The sequence below is a fragment of the Typha angustifolia genome, chromosome 7 (assembly GCF_048772165.1).
Source record: "Typha angustifolia cultivar Huaian chromosome 7, ASM4877216v1, whole genome shotgun sequence".
In the NCBI taxonomy this organism is placed as follows: domain Eukaryota; kingdom Viridiplantae; phylum Streptophyta; class Magnoliopsida; order Poales; family Typhaceae; genus Typha; species Typha angustifolia.
This window is the reverse complement of record NC_133245.1, coordinates 12,678,339-12,699,326: the sequence shown is the minus strand read 5'-3', so window position 1 is coordinate 12,699,326 and position 20,988 is coordinate 12,678,339. Positions and strand designations below refer to the sequence as shown.

Sequence of the window (20,988 nt, the reverse complement as noted above, 5' to 3'; positions counted from 1 at the left end):
TTTTTATTTTTATTTTATCAATTATCGACTAATTTAAATAAAAAATTGTAATAATATATTTGCTAAATGCTGGTATTTCCATATCAGAAAAGTTGTTCCAGAATTTAATTTTAGGAAATTCACGTGAACCCTATGTTGCCCTTCTATGTAATTACAGCATTACCCCTCCCTCCTCTAAAATGCCAACCCTTCTCCAACACCAAAAATAAACACTTTCCTCGGGTGAAAACCACGAAGTAGCCGTGGAGATTCCTCCCTTCAATCTCAGTAAGAAAACTTTCCAGATTGGTAAGAATTAAAGTCTACAGAGAGAGAGAGAGAGATAAAAGAAAGGGGAAGGGAGAGAGGAAGAAGGGGGGAAAAAAAAATTCTCTCTTTATCCTCTCATATCTTCCACTGTTCTTAGTGGTGGGAATAGAACAAAAGTCTTCGAGGATAGCGATGGTGGAGATGTTGGAAGACGTGGCGGCGGCGGTGGAGGGATGCTTCGCCGACGACCTCCTCCTCCTCGACTTCGTCCCCGACCACGACGCGCTTCCGGTTCGAACCACCAGAACCCTTCGCCAAGACTCGATTTTTGAGCCGTAGGGCAGCTAAAAATCCGATTTTTTTGGTGGGTTTTTGGTAGGTTTTGGCTGCGGAGGGCGGAGAAGGAGAGGAAGAGTTGGAGTGGCTCTCGAACAAGGACGCCTTCCCTTCCTTGGAGACCTCGCTCGAGTTCCTCACGAAGGAGGCGGCGAACCCGGTCTCGGTTCTCGTGGCGGCGGCGGCTCCGTCGGTGAAGGTCCCGGTGAGGCCGAGGAGCAAAGGGAGGCGGCGGCGAAGGAGGGAGGTCTCCGGGATTCCGCCACCGTCTGCGGCGGTAGCTGCGGCGGCGACGAGCGGAGAGAGGCGGCGGTGCAGGCATTGCCAGGCGGCGGAGACGCCGCAGTGGAGGGCGGGGCCGGAGGGCCCAAAGACGCTTTGCAATGCGTGCGGGGTGCGGTACAAGTCCGGGCGGCTCGTACCGGAGTACCGGCCGGCGAGCAGCCCGACCTTCTCCGCCGCCATCCACTCCAACTCCCACCGCCGGATTCTCGAGATGCGACGGCGTAATACCTCCGCCACACCCGGCGGCCGGAGGCCTGGCCGCCCCGCCGCTTTCTCGGCGGTGTGAGCACCTTCCCATCTCATCTTAGGAATTCTTTTCTCCTTTTTCCTCTTTAGTTTTTAGTGGGGCAAAGAAATGAGAAGATTTAAGTGAATTAATTCCATTTGTTGTCACCTTAATGTAGCAATGCTTGTTACTAATGGAGAAGAAAGTTGGGAATAGTGATAGGTTAATCCAAATTTTTACTATGTTATTTGCCCTTCTTATCCTTTATGCCTCTAATAAGGGTTTTAGCCTTTTCTTTTAGTCCATAAAGAACACAATTCCAATTCTTTCTTTCCTTTCCTTCCCATGGTTAGGGTTTAACAAGGAAGCATGTCTTCAAATGCTTGGAAAAGAGAAACCCTAAAAAAGAATTTATGCACAATATACATGTCAAGTAGTCATTGTGGTTTTAATTTTAAACATTAAAACTTTGGTCATTGCTGATCAGGATATAGTTATTATATCAATATATGAATTAAGTCAATTAACCAATGCTTTCTTCATTCAGTGTATCTGTCAACTAATATTGACTGGACTAGGACTGAATCAATATATATCATATATACACTCGATAATTGTAGATATGTTGAAATGAACCAGGCCACATATTTGAAATTAATTACTATTAAGAATGATTCATTCCCCCTTCACAACTGAAGCACTGAATCATATCAGGCAGTGATATCACTTTGGCGTTATTTTTGGGATCTTATCTCACCTCAAGAGAGAAACATAGATTTATATATATATATATATAAGTCGTTTAAGTTTACCTAAGTTTCTTTTCATGTTGCATGAGTCCATATAAATCAATGTCGGAATAATCAATTTCAATTTTTCAATAGGCATATCATTAAAACTGCTGTCTTGATGAGTGATTTATATCGTTACCCGCTTTCGATAATAAAAATTACTCATCGTCAGCGACATATATTAATTGAAGCTACTACAATAACCCTATTTAACGCATCCGGTGTGACATCTTCGTGGACTAAAATTTACCTACTTATAAAACAAATCAATATAGAAGAACTTATTATGTATTTGGATATATTTCTTTGTGTTCAAACTCATTTTGGCAAGAAAAAAAATGAGGGAAGACCTAACTTTTCCATCTTATTCTTGGGAGAGTGGAATCCTACGCACTCATATGGTGCATCTAATTAGGTGTGACAGCTAAAATGTTGAAACAATGTTAGAGAAGAGAAATGTAAATACTATATCACTAATTGCACAACAGTAGATGCACTTTTTTTTTCTATCTTTGTTCTTGTACTAAAGTAAACAAGCAAGACTATTTTACCTCCTCCTTAGAACTTTAAATTTCTGAATAGATGGTCCAGCAAACTTATTACTAGAGTAGACCTTTCTTTCCATATATCATATGCCAACTCATGGACTAGAAAGGAATTCTTTTAGTTGATAATTTGTGAATAAAACTTAAATTTTTTGTAGTATCTAAATATTAAAATCCTTTTGAATGAATAGTTTTAATTTTTTCGCATTAAAATCATTTAAATTTTTACTGAACAAATTTCCAAAGAGATCAAAATTGGTAGAACATTCAAAATCCATTTGAAACATTGGAAATCCAAATATGTTTTGTTTAACCATCCAAGCACCCAACAAAACCATTCAAATGCCCATGAAAGTTTAGGATTTGTTTGGGCTATTTATGAGATGATTTAACGGGTAGTTTATGTAAAGTCTAAAGTAGATTTAGGTAGATGGGTTATGGAAAACTCTAAGAAAGCTTTGAAGAAAATTTTGCTATGGTCTAGTCCTATTGGAAAAGAGTAACAGCTAGTCTTATTGGAAAAAGGAGTCATCATCTATATAAGCGTAATGAAGCTATTGTGTTTGATAAGTCTTTTCACAAGCATTTGATAAGCTTTTATAGATCCTTTCTACGTTAAAACCTGATACTCTTTATGGAGAAATATGAAAGATTATCTTAATCTAATATTGTCTTCATCACCGGAGCTACAAAATAAAGATTCTGAAGGTTCTAAACTGTTGAACTACATCAGCATCTCAACAAAGTAGTGAAGCTTAGATTCTAGCACACTTGGCAACTAATATTCTTTCTTTCGTAGTCCATGAATTTAGGCAACTTTGGAAGGCCAAAAATGAATGGGTGTTCTCTAGCAATCAAATCTCCACCAGTCAAATTCTATTTCAAGCTCTTAAATGTCTAGCTCATCATCACAAGCCACCCTCAGCCATTGACCAAGTGTGCCAAGCCTACTAAAAGGTTCATCAAAACCAACCTTCTGACTCTAGTGCAGGATTAGGATTCATTGGGGTTCCATGATCCTAGAGCGAGTAACTTCTGCTAACTATGATGACCCCTTCCAAGTAGAAGTTGAGGCAAGTAAGATGGGCGTCTTAGTGGAAGTGCAAACCAAAATTTCAAGATATTTTCCTTCTCTTCTCTATTTTGAATGTAATTAGCCTTCTCATTGCTTTCGGGAGGCTAATCGGACTGCAGACTAGCTAGCCAATCGAGGAAGAGGTCAAAATTTTTCTATAGTTTGGGCTTCTTCTATCCTTTTTGACTTGCAAGAAATTCTTTATAGCGATACTTAAGGTATCAGCCATGATAACGTGATATATTTTAACACTCAAGTTTACTTCTAGACACATTTGATATGTTCAAAAAGTAATCTTGACTTAAAATAAATATAAGTTTATACTTTAAAAAAATAAATGGGTCTAACCGAATTCAAATTTATTTAGAACCTCTTGTCTGATACTATTTTAACTCACGACTAATTAAAAAATCTTTAGTTCTAATCGATGAGTTAATACTCTCTTTCACTAAATTTGTATTGTTTCTGTAAGATTAGAGATAACATTTCCTATAGAAGACTGCAAATTTGGGTCCAGTCAGCTAGTTTGTCTCTATCCTAGAGTTGTGGTTGGCATCGCACCATAGTAGGTGGCAGTTTTTATCTTTGATTAATTTCTTCTAGGTATCATGGGCCCAACAATGACATCCATGTGTGTACAAAATTTTATGAATAATAACTCCAACTGTTCTTTAAATGTAAAGAGAGTGGCAAGTTTAACAAATCTTGAGCCAATCTTCCTCTTGCTCCTCAAGTGAATCTAAAGCAAACCCTTTCTTAAGTCAGTCACTGAAGAAAAAAGAAATGGCTTTATTTTTTTCAATTCATTCTTTAATATCAGATCTGCATTGGATATCAGTACTAGCTGCATTTCTTTTTAAACTTTGCCAAATCCCTCAGTATCCCAAGATAAGTTATAGCTACCACTTTGCTTCAAGACAAAGCTAGACATCTTAATCTAAATGTCATGTGACATTGCTTGCTAACCTTCCAAAATTTGCTCCTTGAGGCAAGTAGAACATTTGGGATTATATATACATATGTTTTGAGACCTTTCCTTGTCTGCAGTTTTTCATTCATTTATTTGCATGGATTCTATGTGTTGGCTTGGCTCTAAGGGTACAAATTATTGTAGCATTGGCAGTTTCTTAGTTTTGATCTGGAAATGGTGGTGAAATAACTTTTGCAGAGCTGGGGGTAGAAAAGAACATCATCTATCTCATGTGAAGCCTGAGCAGGAATTGCATAGTTCACCTTCCTCACATATATTTTTAGATCAATTGATTATCTAACATAGCATTAAAGATGGATTCATTATTTTCTATTCTCTAGTATTTCGGTACAATAAGCCGCACATCTTATTATCTTATTATCTATCGTATATTCTTATATGATATTAGGAGTGTATAAGGGGATGTGTTAAAGGAGCAATTAGGGGCAATTATAGGCTTAACGGCTTAAATTTTTAGATCAAACAATCTAAAAAAATATGATACTACAGTTTTTTTTTTCTTCTCATTTTCACTTTATACCAGTAGGTTTTTGGTTAAGATTGGAAGATCACTTGGACCTATGCTATTCTTACTGCAACTTCTTCTCTATAATTATTGACATCTTTCTTTCCTAGGTATTGTCAAGAAACTGAAGTAAAAATCCCATGTAATTACTTGCTATTTGGAATGGTTGGGTAATTAACACAAATGACTTTAGAGAAATCTTAGCCCAATTATACAATTTGTAGACCCAACTAAGATAACCCATTTAAAACTGCACTTACATATACAATTATGCTTTTTAGGTGCCAAATTATGCCTTGATGCAGCTTCAAAACATAGTTTCATAACCTTTGATGAAAAGGAAAAAGAAAAGATGTAAGGTGTTTTTTTTTCTTACAATGGTTTCACATATACAATATCTTAGAAATGCATGACAATGTACTCTCTGTGGTGCTAATTATAAGAGAATAATCTTAGCCTACCAAAACTTTTACTATCCCCATTGTATTCATATATGACTCATCTTCTATTGTTCGAGTGCATGAGGTAGAATTTACCAAATTACTTATTTTTTTTAAAAGAAAAGTCCATAGACTAAAATTCATATGTCAAGTAAAATCATTTTGAGTACAGTTTTGACAGGTTGGTAGATTAGTACATTCTTTATGGGCTCAATCTTAAATAGTTTTACTGATGAGATTATGAGCTATATGATGTTCTTACATATGCTCATATAACAAATCATAATAAAAGGGTATGTAGAAATCCACTTTGAATATTCTTACACTAAAGAGTAGATCCTCTTATCCTCTTGATCGCAGAGACCATTGATTGCTTGGACTAGAGCGAGCAACAATAAATCTAGGCATGGTTGTGGCTTGCCAAGTTGGTCATTCTGATAAGTCCCACACCAAATTACTTGGGTTAAAAATGATATTTATGAGCCCTCTCTTCTAGCATATCCAACGCTAGCCATCCTCTCCTATCCTTATTGAGGATTTTCTTCGTTGTTGGCATCTTTCTTTTCTACCAACTACTAGCTAGCTTGCGTGGCTAGGGAAGGGGAAGGGTTTTCTCCCCTCTCTAGTGAGGTTTATCCTCCTTATATTTTATCTCTCTCCTCTTTTTTCTCGCTTTCTCCCTTCTTGCTATTATTGCTCCAAAGTCATTGGCTTAATCTGAATCTTGAGATCATGGTAGAGGGTTGCTTACCAAGTTTTGCTATCCCATTTGTGACTCCAACCTCTACTGCTCCTTCTCTTTCCATCGTTGTCACCTCCACTAGATTATTCCTTCTTTCAAAAATATTGCTATAATTTTCACCCTCCTCCTCTCTCATAATTGTTATACTTTATAATTCTAATGCTCACTTGAGCTGCCAGCTCCCTAGTCTCCTTCTCAGCCTCCGCGCCATCTCATTTAAAGTGTAGTGGCTTTCTTCTTATTATTATAGTCTTTCAATGCCATTGGCTTCCTCCACCACACTGTGTTCTCGTGATCCCACCAGCATTATATCGACCTTCGTTATAGTCATTTGCTAGAGCTATAGGATGTTGACTCTTTTATCCACATTCTTCTTGCTAACACCATAATGGTTAAGAGGAATGCTTGTTTCTAGGGTCAACAACCTATACCCCATCTTTTTATATTTACTTGAGCACTTGTTTTATTATTATCTGCTTGATACTTTGTCTCGTTGTAATTCTGTGTTTGTAGCTTAATAAATTATACGTGTCTACAAGATTCTATTAAAAAAAATTATAGGGCAAAATGCGATTAAGTGATAGCATGGTCACCTCCCAATTGATGCAGTCTAATTTGTTAAGGGAGACCAATAGGAAACTAGGTGGGCCCCTTTTATGTTCCTCATGAAATGTCCTACATATGAGACTATGAGACTTCAAACATGATTTGGACCCAAATTCTATATGAGCTATCTGGAGTTCATTTATAGCTCATACATACAACAAATTGAACCTCACTATTTGTTGGATCATGCTTCAATATTGAAGAGCTCAACTCAGCTTGTGAGCTCACATTTATGCACAAATAATCATGGAGCACTGTTCTTTGATTCCTTTAATTAGATTTTACATAATTTTTAATAAAAACTTTTAACATATTATAATTACTATTATAATTGTTCCTGAAATTTTTTGACTTAATACTTTAATTTTGGTTAATTTTTCATAGAATGCTCAGAAAATATTAAAATATTATTGTTAAAGTTAACAAATATATATAGCGGACTAAAATAAGTGCATAATGTATTTATCAATAATTTTATCATGCATAAAAAAAATTTATTATGCTATGATATTAGATAACATTGATAGTACCGCCCACTGAATCAAAATGTGACTCAATGAAATAATGCAGAAGATATAAAAAAAAATTCTAAATCCCTCCTAAACCACTATTGACATAGTAGGAAGAGGATTGCCGAACATTTTACTCAAGAATGAGATAAGATAGTTAGATAATCTCTCAAAAATATAAGAGTTTAGCATCTCACGAAGACTCACACATAATAAATAGATGACATCTTACCAATCCAAGAATTTGACGTCTAACTAAAATTCACATATATAATTTCTCTAAGCTAAGTTGTCTCATCTCAAATCTCTCACAATATAGGGAAGAAATAATTTTTTATTAATTAAAAATATCATATCTAACATAAGATTTTAAACATATTTATAAGCTCTCTATTATGCTACCAATCATAAACAAACTCTATAAAATAAAACTTCTATTCTAAAATAATACTACAAATAACCTTCAATTATGACTCTGAACAAATAAAGTAAACTAGGACTAAAAATATAAATCCGCCTCTATCTCGAAAAGGTAAATTTAAATCTGACTAGTAAATGTTCTACATCATTTTTTTCTCATTCAACTAGAATTCAGCTCCGAAGAATTTATCGTGATATACTCATAAAGATTTTGACTGAGACGTTGTAGTTTTTTAAGATTGATCCAAGAATGATTTGAATTTGATCGACCTTTCTATTTTACCGAAACTTTTAATATCCTTCTTGACATGTAGACACAATCTTACTTTTAAGTATTTTCTCTTTAATGACTTCAAAGACTTTCTATATTATCGTAGTCTAGTTAAAAACTTCATTCTTTATGTTCCTAATAATTGATACTATGATGATGCTTTGTAATTCTTTATGAATATCTAAACTCATTTGTTATAAAACTATATTTGAAAGATATAAACCTAGAATCAAGTCAATAACAAACTAAATCAACTGCACCAACAACAATTATTTCCGATAACTCTTTAGAATGTATATCACATTATTTGCTCGAAACTTCAACTTTTCTCATTATCAAAATCTTACCATCAATATTCTCCTTACATGAACCAAAATTATAAGTTTTCAATGGGTTTGGAATAAATTTTGTTTAATATAAAATCCTAGGTATTTGTAAATTCATCATAGTATATATTTCTATTATATAACTCAAAAGAATATGACACGCTTTCATAAGAATAATATCATACCGAATAAAGTCCAATAAATTCTTACCTCATAAGAAGGTCATTAGGCAATAATGTGTAATTCTGATGAATGGATAAAGCTATGGATGTCTCTCTTATTAGAATGTTCAACTATTCAGCATTTGTACCGATTCTTGTGAGGCTATATTTATGCCAATGTCATTATTGTCATTAGGTAATAATGTGTAAGGAAGATGTTTGGACGCTCATAGTTTTTTATACTCCTTTCTCTCTTATAATGATATGTCTCACAATAAAGGCCAAGTCATCAAGTCTAATGGATGAAGTTCTACTGTATATCTCATGCTCTCATTTATTATTGTATATTTCAAAATATGATTAAAGAGAGCATTTGTGTAGACATTAAGATAATTTAATTACTAAGAAATATTAGATATATATTGTAATATATTAGGTATTTATTGTACTAAGTTAAATAGAATTTCATTATATTGTTTGTGTCCTCGTACTTAATCTTTGTTCTTTAAAATGTTGATATTTGTCGTTATAAATTATAACCTTTGTTCTTTGAAAAGTTGATATTCATGGTTATAAATTAAATGTCAATGATGAGACTCTAATACCAAATTATTACATTAAGAAAAGGATTATCGAATAATTCTATTAAGGATAAGATAGATAGATAGTGTCTCACATTCAAAATTTTGGCATCTCACCAAAACTGATATTTAGAATCTCTCTAAGCTATGACATCTTATCTCAAATCTCTCATAAAACATGATATAAATTATTTTTATTGAATAAATATATGTTATCTAATACAAGATTCTAGTACATAGTTATATGCTCTCTATGATACTACTAATCATAAACAAACTCTTAAAAATAAAATTTTTATTTTAAAATAATTATAAAAATAATACTAATTAAGACTCTGAACAATAAAGCCAATTAGAGTTGATGTTAGAATATAAAATATAAAAACCACCGTTATCTAACAGCTTAAGCTTTTAGAGCAGGTCAATTGATATTATTGTATTAAAACCAGAGGTCATGGGTTCAAATTCTATCGTGCCCATCTTTGCTTGAAAATATAAAACTCCACTCATCTAAATTAAATCCACTTCTTAAGCCCGTATAAAATATAAAAACCACCGTTATTAAAATATTAATATAACTCCTTCGGAATTCTTCAAACTCATATGCATACCATATCATGTTAACCTCTAACTACCAAATTTAGATCTTTTTTCATAATTTCCCACCATAAAAGTTTCCAATTTAAATATTCCAGCAAACTCTCATCTCCCAACCCCACCTTGATTAAAACCGGTGAAGACTCTAACCAACAAAGCAAAAAAGAGAACAACAATGCAGTCTTCTTCCGCACCCCCTTCCTTCCTCTCGCCCTTCTTCCCAAAAGAATCCCGTCAGCTCTACTGCCTTCTCCTCACCGCCCTCTTCTCCCTCCTCATCTTCCTCTCCTTCCTCTCCCCCAACTCCTCCTCCTCCTCCTCCTCCTCCTCCTCCTCCTCATCCTCTTTCTCCACCGCGATCCGCTACTCCGCCGGCCCTCTCACTGCCCTATCTACTTCCTCTCCTCCTCCCCCTTCCTTCGCCTACTTCATCTCCGGCTCCGACGGCGACGGTAACCGGATCCTCCGCCTCCTCCAAGCCGTTTACCATCCTAAGAACCTCTATCTCCTCCACCTCGATCGCGCGGCGCCGCAGGAGCAGCGCGATCGCCTCGCCCGAGCCGTCCGATCTGTCGCGGCTTTCCGATCCATTCGGAACGTCCACGTCCTCGGGAATGCTGACTTTGCTAATCCCCGGGGATGCTCGGCGCTGGCCGCGACCCTCCATGGTGCCGCCGTGCTGCTTCGGATCGCGGCGGAGTGGGATTGGTTCGTGAATCTTGATGCGTCGGATTATCCGCTTATGACTCAGGATGGTATGATCCTTTTCTTAGAATTAGTGTGCTTTAAAGCTAATTAGAAAGGTGGGATCTTTGATTGACTTCCTTAAGATGACATTTGGTTGGTTTCTTTGGGAAAAATTGAATATCTGTTTGACTTTATAAATTGGTTCAAGGAAATATGTCATCCTGGAATTGGTCAGATCATTGAAGTTATGCAGTGCTATGTTAACTGGTTTATTTTTGGAATATGAATAGTAGGATACTTGATGAAATTAGTGATTTCTGTTGTTAGGTTGCACGTTAGTCTCTGGAAATTGTTGCAAGTTTGTCGTGGAAAATTTGTTCTCTGAGTGAAATGGGGCTCATGGGTATGGTCTGAAATTCTGAAAATATTTAATTATGTTAGAATATCTATTTCACTTAGAACGAGAAGAGAGGACCAAGATATAAAATACAAGGGCACAAAAAAACACAACAATTTTATATGAAAAAACCCTTTATTAATCAAGGATAAAAAACCACGAATCTCTTTTATGAGATCAAATTAAACACTATAAAAACAGCGATTATAAAACACTTATAACCCAATTGTTATCACCCACAATCTTCTCGATAGTGCTTTGTTTAACTCCCCCACAATGCATCGCTTGTTGTGCTTAGTACCTAATTTTGATGATCCTTAAGGTTGTAGGCTTGCCTCTGTAATTCTTAAGACAATATCTAACGGAACCTTCAGTATAGTAGAATTCCAATAAAATGAAACATTAATCTTCCTAATTTTTTCTTTGAAAGATCTCCAAGGATATTTTTTGGCTTATAGGAGTGGTGTGTCTCTCTTTCATTCAAGACTTTCTCTTTTATAGCCCCAAAAAGGTAAGTTTTTTAAACCCTAATTTGGATTGAAGAATAAAATTTTTTCCAACATCATTGAACAGGTTCGAACAAGCCACATTAAAAATTGCTTTGAATGACTTTTGAAGCTCTCAGGCAAATTTTGTTCGAAGTTTGTTTGAACAACTTTAAACAATAAAAGTTTGTTCGAACAACTTCGAACAAATTATTCAGCTTTATTTTCTAGAGCTCTTAGGCAAGTCTTGTTCGAATAAATTCGAATAAACTACTCAGCTTATTCCTTTGAAAACCTTTTGGAGCTCTTGGACAAGTTTCGTTCGAAGTTGTTCGAACAAACTTCGAACAAACTTTGAGCAAGCTTCAAACGAATTTTAATCTTTACTACACCGGCTCCATTTATCTTCCAAACTCCATAAGGTATTATGTCACAACTTATATAGTAAAAAATAGAAAAAGTATATTATGACTATCTTTATTTAGTCACAAATTTGTCAATTACAAAACCTAACATGATCCTCTTTAAATGCTATCTAAAGTTTGATGCCTCATAAATCATCATGAAGTTCTTAGTTCTTACCTCCTTGGGTGCATGTAAGCCATGTCTCCTGGATGCGTTCTGTCTGAAGTGGTAGTGCATTTGGACTGATATGATAGCAGGGAGTACTGTTATGTAATGTAGGAGGTTGTGGGTTTTTAACTACATATCTGTGTAGAGTACCATAATTTACGATAATAGTAACATGAGAAGGTGGCAGATCCACCTTATTATTTTACTGAGCGTAAACTGTAAAGTGAAAACAACTATAAAACCATTTGTAAACCCTTACTTCTTAGTCACTTGATCCATCACCACTTCATCTAATCAGCGACTTGAATTGGTTAATTATGTAGGTAAAATGCAGAAGAGCTAGGTCAAAAAAAAAAAAAAAAAATTGTCAACAAAATAGACTTTACACTGTCATGTTTACAAAATGTCATGATACACTTTTGAGGCACATTTTGCCACAATTTTACTCCAGCTGTTGACCTATGATCTCAGGGTAGAAATCATTATGACCTTCAGTTTGGACAATGTGATGTGCTGCAATTGAAGAATGGCTTTTGAGAAATAAAGATGGACAAAAGGAAACATAAATTGGGTGAGAAAGCAGAACGTTTGCTTTAACAAGTATTAACATCGGATAGAACTAATCATGCAAGTGAGAGGGTGGAAAGGATTATTGGGATGTTTTCCTAATGCAGTTGAAGAATTGAGCAATTTAATCTAAATTACATGATTGGAAGGTCCAGATCTGGTTCTGATATGGAGCCAACATTTGAAATTTATCCCCATTTCTTTTAAGGAATAAAAGTATTCAGTTTTTCTTCTTTGTAGTTTTACAGTTTTACTTGTTCACATATACTTAATCTTTGCACCTGGATCTATTAGGGGATAAAATTTGGTCATCAAATATGGCTGATTTGGATGCTATTCTGAAAAATAATTTCCTTTCCTGGATCAGTTTCCTCTTTGTCTCCTCTCTACTCTTCCTATTCTTGTCACTAATCTTTATTCTCACCTATCTCTTCTATGGCTTTGGCAGCAATGTTTCCCACCTATCATCCTCCTTGTTTCCTAACGCTCTAAGGACCTCTACCTCAACCTTGCCATCTCACTCCTACAACGAATTTGGTCATGTTGCCATGCCAGCGATGCCAGCCCCACCAGTTTGGTCATCCTTCTGAGGCTTTGTTGGCAATGATCATCCTTGATAATCTTATCCTTCTGTTGTTAAACTGCAGTTAGTTGTAAGAAAATTTGTTCTATTATAGAACCTTGCCCTTTTGTACTTCTCATAATGGTCCTCTTTCTCCTTCATTACGTCTCCCTGTATTAAACTAGATATCTCACAACCTACTAAGGTGCATGAGCGCAGTAGTGCAACATCCTTGAGATGCTTTCTGTGGAGGCAAGAGGCAATATAAATAACATGTATGTTGGGTGGATTTGGAGACTCCTCTAAATATGCATAGTTGAATATAGATCTATGTTCATTTTAATGATGTCACATATAATAATATAATAATATAAAAAATCTCCTCACAATAGGATAAATGGTCTTATTCTTCATTTATATCCTAAGAATTCTGCTTCCTCATGTGAATGATGCAGCTAATATCTCACAAGTTGCTTACGAGACACTGAATGCTGCAAATGATCTAGTCAAATAGCAAACTTTGCTAATCGCTATTTTTGGCATAGCATGTAATAGTGATGAACTGTTTGCACTTTAGTAAGATATCATAGAAACTTTATGTCCTTTAGCTTAAAGGTGTCATGTTTGACTATAAATCTGTGCTATGGATTGTAATAGCATATTTCTGGCAATAATTCTTGCTGCTTGACTTGAGTTTTAATGTTCTCCAGATCTTCTTCATGTTTTCTCTTTCTTACCGAGGGATCTCAACTTTATTCAGCATACAAATTATATTGGTTCGAGAGAGTATGGACATCTCACTTTTGTTTCTTTTGGTTATATTTGACCTTTACCATTGGTTTGGCTATAATTATTATTACAACTCTGTCTTACACAGGTCACGAAGAATCAGGCCAATTATTGTTGATCCTGGTCTTTATCTTTCATCCAGGACTGACATATTTTATGCTACACAAAAGCGTGAGCTGCCGAATGCTTATAGGTTATTCACAGGTTAGTTTTATTTTCTGTTACTATATAACTGAATTGATTCCCATTAGAAGATTGCATTTTATAAAGTCTAAGAACATTATGTGGCTCTATAACATCAAAGTGTCTTATCTTTATTTGTAATTTGTACAACCACAACTGGGAATGTTTCTCTGAAATACCCATACAATAATTCCAGTTCGTCCTTATTATTTTTAAGAACAATGTAAAATGTCTATAAGGGCCTATTTGGTAAATTGGGATAATTTTCTATAGGAATTTGAACATGTAGGTATAGAAAAATGTGATTATTTTCCTTTGGATTGGAATTTATCATGTTTGGATAGATTAGGAAACTTTGGAGGAAAAATATATAAAGAAGAGAGATGCGAGGAGGAAGTGGTGGTTGTGGTGGTGGACAAAGGAGGAGGGGGAAGAGGTAGTGGGTGGAGGAGAACAGGAGTAGAATTAGGAGGAGTTGGTGATTGATAGAGGAGGAGGAGAAGGAGAAGGTGGTGGTGTGAGAGGAGGTGGTGGTGGGTGGAGGAGGAGGAGGTAGTGGTGCTGGTGGTGTTGGGTTGAGAAGGTGGAGGAGAGAAGAGAGTGGTGATATGAAATGGAGAGGGAGAGATGGGAAAGGGAGAGTAAGAGAGAAGAGAGTGAGGGAGAGTGTAAGGAGAAAAAAAATCCATGCAGGAAACGAGTGTTTCTTGTGGAACAACTTTCCTTGAAAAAATTATCCAAACACCCGTGTAGAAAAATTTTCCTAAGGAAAGCTAGATTCCCACATAATTCTATGGGCCTTATTTGGTTTGAGGTTAAGTGCCGAATTTGATTAACTAGCACTATTTCTTAGTTTTGAATTAAAGATTTTGAATTAGGCTAAGAAAATATGATGTTTGGTTGTGAACTAGGTTAAAATATAATTATTATTTTTGATGTGATGGGAAAAAAAAACTATTAATTTTGGAGGGAAATAAATGATATATAAAATTAATGAACCAAAATGCCCTTTGACTTTCATGATAAAATTTAAAATATATTATTTTATTAATAAAAAAAATTTAAATTATTGATTTGCGGGCTTAGATGTTCGTAAGCCTACAAACGGGCTACATACATGCATGTAAGTCTGCAAATGTGCTTACAAGTATGCATATACCTAAATATATTATTATTTTTTAAAATTTTAATTTTTTTAAAATAACATAAGGTTAACATTTTTTTTAAAATAATAACATAATGTTACCATTTTTTATTTTTCTTTTGTTTTTTTATAAGCTAACGTTAAGAGTTAAGACTATATTATTTAATATTATTATTTTTAAATAGTTTTTAAGAAGTTCTTCATTTTGCAAACTTTATTAAAAAGAGAAAGTGAGTTATTGCCAGCTTAAAAGCTCACAAGCCTATAACCACTCTATAATTAAATATAGATTTAGTAAGTTTTAAATTTTTTTTTGGAGAGAAATATATTTATTTTGGATGGAAAATAGAGATAGATAAAGGAAGATTTGAAATAGGGTGGTAATTATTAATTTGATGTCACATAAAAAGTGAAAAATATTTATTTTTCCCTTTGAGCATTTTGTCAGTGCATCTCATTTTGAGATTTGGATGACAAATTGAAGTGCATTAAGTTTGTTAGAAGATGGAATTTAGTAAATTTTGGCTAGTCATATAATTGGGATGTGTTGTAAATAGAAAAATAAAACAGAAAGTATTGACTATTAAGTGATATAATATATGATTTCTCATTTTAATTTTATTTATGTATAGTTAAGTATTTAGTTTTATAGGATGCAGTGTCACTAGAACCCAAAGTAGTTGTTTCTAGAATTATAGTAAGGTTCAAAGTATCGAAATTGGGATCAAAATTGGCCATATAAAAATATGATAATTATCAGCTGTATGCATCAGCTTGTATTTTAAAATAATTTTTAAATACAAAAAAATTCTAAAAGTTTTAGAAAAAATAATAATAAGATATAAATATAAATTATTCATATATAAAGTCTAAAAAATAAAAATACTATTTTCTTAATTTTAATGTCTCTCCCTTTCTACTACTCACACTCTCTCCCCCTTTCACACACAATCTCTCCCTCTCAAGTAAATCAAATTTTTTTCTAACTCTCTCCCTCACTAATTCTCTTTCGCATCTACTCCTTATCTCTAATCTCACTCACTCAAAAATAAAAAAAAAATGATCTCCCTCGAAACCTCTCCCTCCCCGACTCCCCCTCCCCCACAATCTCACTCTTCCTCTCCTACCCCTTCTATCTCTTAAGCTGATGCTTCTCATTTCAGCCTCCATTAACGTCCAGTAAACTCCTCCGATATAGATCGGGTTCTGTCAATCTCCAACCTTAGATATGTAATTTTTTCTTTTAATTTTCTCTCTATCTATTTCTCTCCAATGAGCTCCTCTTTCTTTCTCTCTTTTCTCTCTCTCTCCTTTACTTTCTTAATATCCTTCCTCTCTCTCTCTCGATTTCGGTTTATTTTTTTGCCAAAACTTGCCTGATATAGATAAAATATAAACTGATCTGGCCAATACCCTATTGAAACTAGTCAATAGTAGATCGGGATCGGCCAAAACTAGGAACCATGGATTTGGTTGATGTTAGATAGACTGTTGGTTGTGAAGAAGTCATTAATTCTTTTTAGAACTTGTCAAATTTGAATCATGCTCTAGTTGATCCTTATGGCAGGAAAATGCGTGTGATTAAGATGATATCAAGCTTGTTGCCACATCCTAGTCTATATTGACCATTAATTATCAATTGTGTCTTTGTTATAAGCCAAATTAACACCCTTTGGATGCTCTCCGGTTAGATTTTGAGGTTCCTTTTCTAATTTGATCAAGTTATTCATTGCAAGGATGGTTGTGCTTATAGCACAGCCCGTGCCACCATCAGTTAGCACGATACGGCTCGTGCCGCGGCACTTGTCGACCGTGCTGCAAAAGAGAAAGAGAAAAAGAGGAGGGAGAGTACTCACTTTCACCCCCGCTCGTCATTAACCTTGCAGTTGCCGCTCACTGCCGGCTTGGTCGTTGCCCATAGTTTGTATGCCCAAGCTTGACGTAGTCGGCAGCAAGGTCGACTATGAGGTTGACTGTGAGTAGCGAAGCAAGGTTGACGATGAGGTCGATGGCAAAGGGTGAAAGAAGCTCGATGGCAAGTGGCAAAGGGTGAAGACGAGCAGCAACAGTGAGCGGATCATTGTTAGGAGAGGTGTCATGCGACACCCCTCATGCCACGTGCTAATATGTCATTAGCACGGTAAGTGCCAACCGCTCTTTGTGTTAGTTAGCACGACCATTGTTGATTTATTACTTAAATTTTACTATAAAATATTGATCAAGACTATTTATTCTTGCTGCATATTCGCTTGCGGAGTGATATGGCATGCTTCATTTATCAAAGTTATCTTTCACTACTAATCGGTAATATCTAAGTATTTTAACTTAATACCCTTACAACTTTGTGATCTCTCAGTCTTTTTAATTAGCCTTTGCATTTGGATGCATCATATCTGGTATCAGAGTCAATTTTAGAATTGGAACTTGTAGGACATAGGGCATCTTTATTCCTAATGATTATTAACAGATAGATATGACAGTTCTGCTGTCAGGAGAGATATCCCATGGCTTACTTTATGCTCCGATTGGAATGCATGGCTTACTTTATGCGCCATTTGGAACGTGCTTAATTATACCCATTTTTTAACATCATTTAGGTATCTTAAATAGGTTGAGGGAAATTGAGTATTTGGTTGCAAACTAGAATAGTGGTGTCATTGTTACCACATAAAAGTAGTGGGTTAGTGGGTTAGGAAATATTTTATATCAAATGAACAAAATACCCATTATAGTGTATGGATGAAGAGAGGAGAGAGATGAGAGGGGGAGAATGAATGAAATGATTATTGATTGAAGTGATGCCTTTTCAATGGGAAAATGGTAATTGGAATTTTTTGGTAAATGTCAAATAGTTAGATGGATGAGGAGAGGAGAGAGGAGAATGGTTTAAAGTAGGTTGCCCTATTCTCAATCCAAATGCCACCTTAGTGAATAGGTAAATCCATAAATGTTACACGACTTGATCATTATAACCATTTCTGATCATAAAGCATTGTAGTATAATAACTCTCAACTGCAATATAATAAATGTTGAGCTAAATGGCCCAATTTGTTCCAAGCATAGATGATGGAGCTTCTACAAAATTTGGGTCCAAATTGGAGAGGGTGTATGAATTGAGTAGGCAAAGTACTTTGTTAGCCACCTTTCTCATCCTTCATTTTGCCTTTCTATTCCCTTAAGGACTCAATCTAGAATTTGCTTCGTGCACATCTAATTATTATCAAGAGTTCTTTGTTGTGAGATTTTCATCAAGGAGTTTCACTGGAGAGGTGTAGATGGTCTTCTTGGTGAAACAATATTTTTATCCCAAGATTAGAAGAGAAATGATTTGTTTTCTGAAGGCATGAGGATTTGACAGACTTCTGATTATTGAAATAACATTTGAGCTCTACACATCTTTGTCCATTTTTGTGAAGCCTTGGATGATGTCACAGGGTTTGGTACCAAGATTGTTCAGCATTGCTAGGAAAATTGAGTGCAATTTTAGAGGTTATAGTTACAATTTTCTTGATGTCATATTTCGTACAATATAAGGCCACACTTACTACATCTTTTGTCCGATTTATCCTTTAGGAAACTATGGAATATGCATGCCATCTCAAACTTTCATATTTGACAAGTATCGTTCTTTAAGACAAATTTTGAGGGTTTTACTCTGAACCTGGGTAAATATGGGAAAACTGAAGTAGCTAATCCAATTAGGAGGTTTGCTGATGAGATTGACACAAATGAGACTTGTTTCCTCAAATATTATTTTCTAGAAAACATTCTGTCAAATTTGTCTATTGGAAGTATCTTTTGAGTTCAGAAGCTAATTCCATTAAATTGTCAACCGGAAATTAAACCTCTAAATTGTCTGGTTATCTCGTATACTATTTCTAATTTGTATCTTTTTCCTGCATATGGATAAGGTCAGCACAAACATAGATGACCCGTTACTTATGTTAAGAATGTTAAGTAAATAGTTGAGGTTTGAAAAATTGGGATTGGGATTGGAATTGCGATTGGTCTTCTGAAAAAATGATACATATCGGCTATATCAACTGTATCGGTCGTCTGGATCGGATCAGACTTTTTAATTACATAAAATTCTAAACATTATTTAAAAATATAGGAAAACTTTTAAAATTCAGAAAAAATTATAAAAAATAAGAAAATAAAGAAAGAAAAACTATGGTGTAGTGAAAACTGAAAGAAAAAAAATATTAGAAAGAGAGTGAGCTGAAGGAAATCAAATAAAAGAAACAAAAATCATGGTGCAGTGATGAAGAAGAAAAGAGAAGAAAAAGGGAGAGTGGAAGAAATGGAAAAAAAAACAGAGAAAAATAAAGAAATGAAATAAAAAAATTATATACTTGAGTTTGTTTGGAGTTTGCTAAACCGGAGCTAGATCTCTCCATAAGAAAAACAATGGCTATATGGTAAGGAGAGAAAAAGGAAAAAAAAAGAGAGAGAATGAGAGAGTGAAAGAGAGAAAGAGAAAGAGAAAGAGAGTTTGGATTGGCTGATCAGGTGAACCATGTAAAATAATATTTGGGCATAAGTAGAATGGGTGCTGAATGCAACGTGTTATATCAAAAAAATTATGTTGGAATTGGCTGGAAGACATTGTGTTGGCAGTGGCTTCCGAGCACCGCCTACAGTAAGTTGATTTGGAGGAAGTTTGTGGCTGTTCAAATTTTGACGACATAAGTTGCCAATATGTGGAGAATATATATTGTGCACTAACCTCCACACCCTTACCCTGATGTCTTTGATAAGAGGATAGATGCTACTCAAGTTATAGTGTTATACTGGCCAGGAGATTACGCTACTTCTCTGATAGACATAGACTCATCAAATTCTATTGAATTTGAGATAACAGAATTGTCCTATGATGTACTATTTTGCCTTCCAAATGTAACTATTAAGGTTGCATGATGAATGGATTAGAAGGGAACTAACCACTTTCTCTGCAGCAGGTTCTTCTTCTGTTATCCTTAGTCGAAAATTTATTGAGTATTGCATCCTGGGTACTGACAATCTGCCAAGAACTCTTCTGATGTATTATTCAAATATGCCCTCGCCACAGACAAACTATTTCCAGACTGTCCTCTGCAACTCCCCTGAATTCAATAGGAAAATTGTTAACGACAATCTACACTATGTAACATCGGATACATCTCCCAATAAGGAACCTCATTTGCTGAATGTGAGTGACTTGGGAAATATGACTCAAAGTGGTGCTGTCTTTGGGACAAGATTCACCAAGGATGATCCTGTTCTTGACCGCATTGATCAGGAAGTTCTTAGTCGTGGTCCCAGTAAGATAGTTCCAGGAGGTTGGTGTTTAGGTGGAGGGCATACTGATCCTTGCTCCATTTGGGGTAATCCAGATATTCTGAGACCTGGTCCAGGTGCTAGGAAGCTTACAAATGTTATTGTGCAACTGCTTTCTGATAAGAGCTTCCATTCTCATCAATGTATATGGGACTGACCCATGTAATATCAGGTACGCCTGGGAAGTTTTGTAACTACTGCATGCGTTTAGGTCATCAATGTATCAGTATTGGTTCTATATATGTGCTATTGATCCTTCGCATAATCACCAATATCTCCCTTTCTTTTCTATTTCCTGACTTTTTACAGTTTCCTAGCTACTTACAAGGTCTTATATTCATGACCACTTATTGGCATGGCATTAAGTTGCATAGATACACATAACTATGAGGGAGCTTTACTTGTCTTGACTATTATCTTGGAACTCAATTAACCTTGTTGCAAAATTGCACTAAAGCTTGTTCTGGGGCCATTTGAATAAAATAGTAGTTTAGCTTATAAAATAGTAAAAATGAGCACTTCTATATACTTGTGTGCATCTTTTATATAAATGGTATGTATTTTATTATAAAAATATATGTTTTGCGAACACTTACTAGTACTTGACAATTTCTCAAATGCAAAA

At 35.2% G+C, this 20,988-nt stretch overlaps 2 protein-coding genes across 2 annotated transcripts; both read left to right on the top strand.

Moving 5' to 3' along the window:
• The first annotated feature begins 225 nt into the window (after positions 1-225).
• Positions 226-1,356, top strand: LOC140762026 (GATA transcription factor 1). The gene is made up of 2 exons (XM_073099627.1): positions 226-540; positions 629-1,356. The coding sequence occupies exons 1-2, from the start codon at positions 442-444 to the stop codon at positions 1,154-1,156; spliced, it is 627 nt and encodes a 208-aa protein (XP_072955728.1). The 5' UTR covers positions 226-441; the 3' UTR covers positions 1,157-1,356.
• Positions 1,357-9,800: 8,444 nt separating this feature from the next.
• On the top strand, positions 9,801-20,631 carry LOC140762025 (beta-glucuronosyltransferase GlcAT14A). The gene is given in 6 exon segments (XM_073099626.1): positions 9,801-9,968; positions 9,970-10,045; positions 10,048-10,411; positions 13,638-13,713; positions 13,805-13,920; positions 20,006-20,631. Coding segments are annotated over 6 exon segments (1,284 nt in total). The 5' UTR covers positions 9,801-9,831; the 3' UTR covers positions 20,521-20,631.
• The last annotated feature ends 357 nt before the right edge of the window (positions 20,632-20,988 follow it).

Bases quoted from the DNA above. Each gene is read 5' to 3' on its own strand.
- LOC140762026 (XM_073099627.1), top strand. From the start codon at position 442: ATGGTGGAGATGTTGGAAGACGTGGCGGCGGCGGTGGAGGGATGCTTC. The intron at 541-628 runs GTTCGAACCACC...GGTTTTTGGTAG, and splicing joins CCGACCACGACGCGCTTCCG to GTTTTGGCTGCGGAGGGCGG.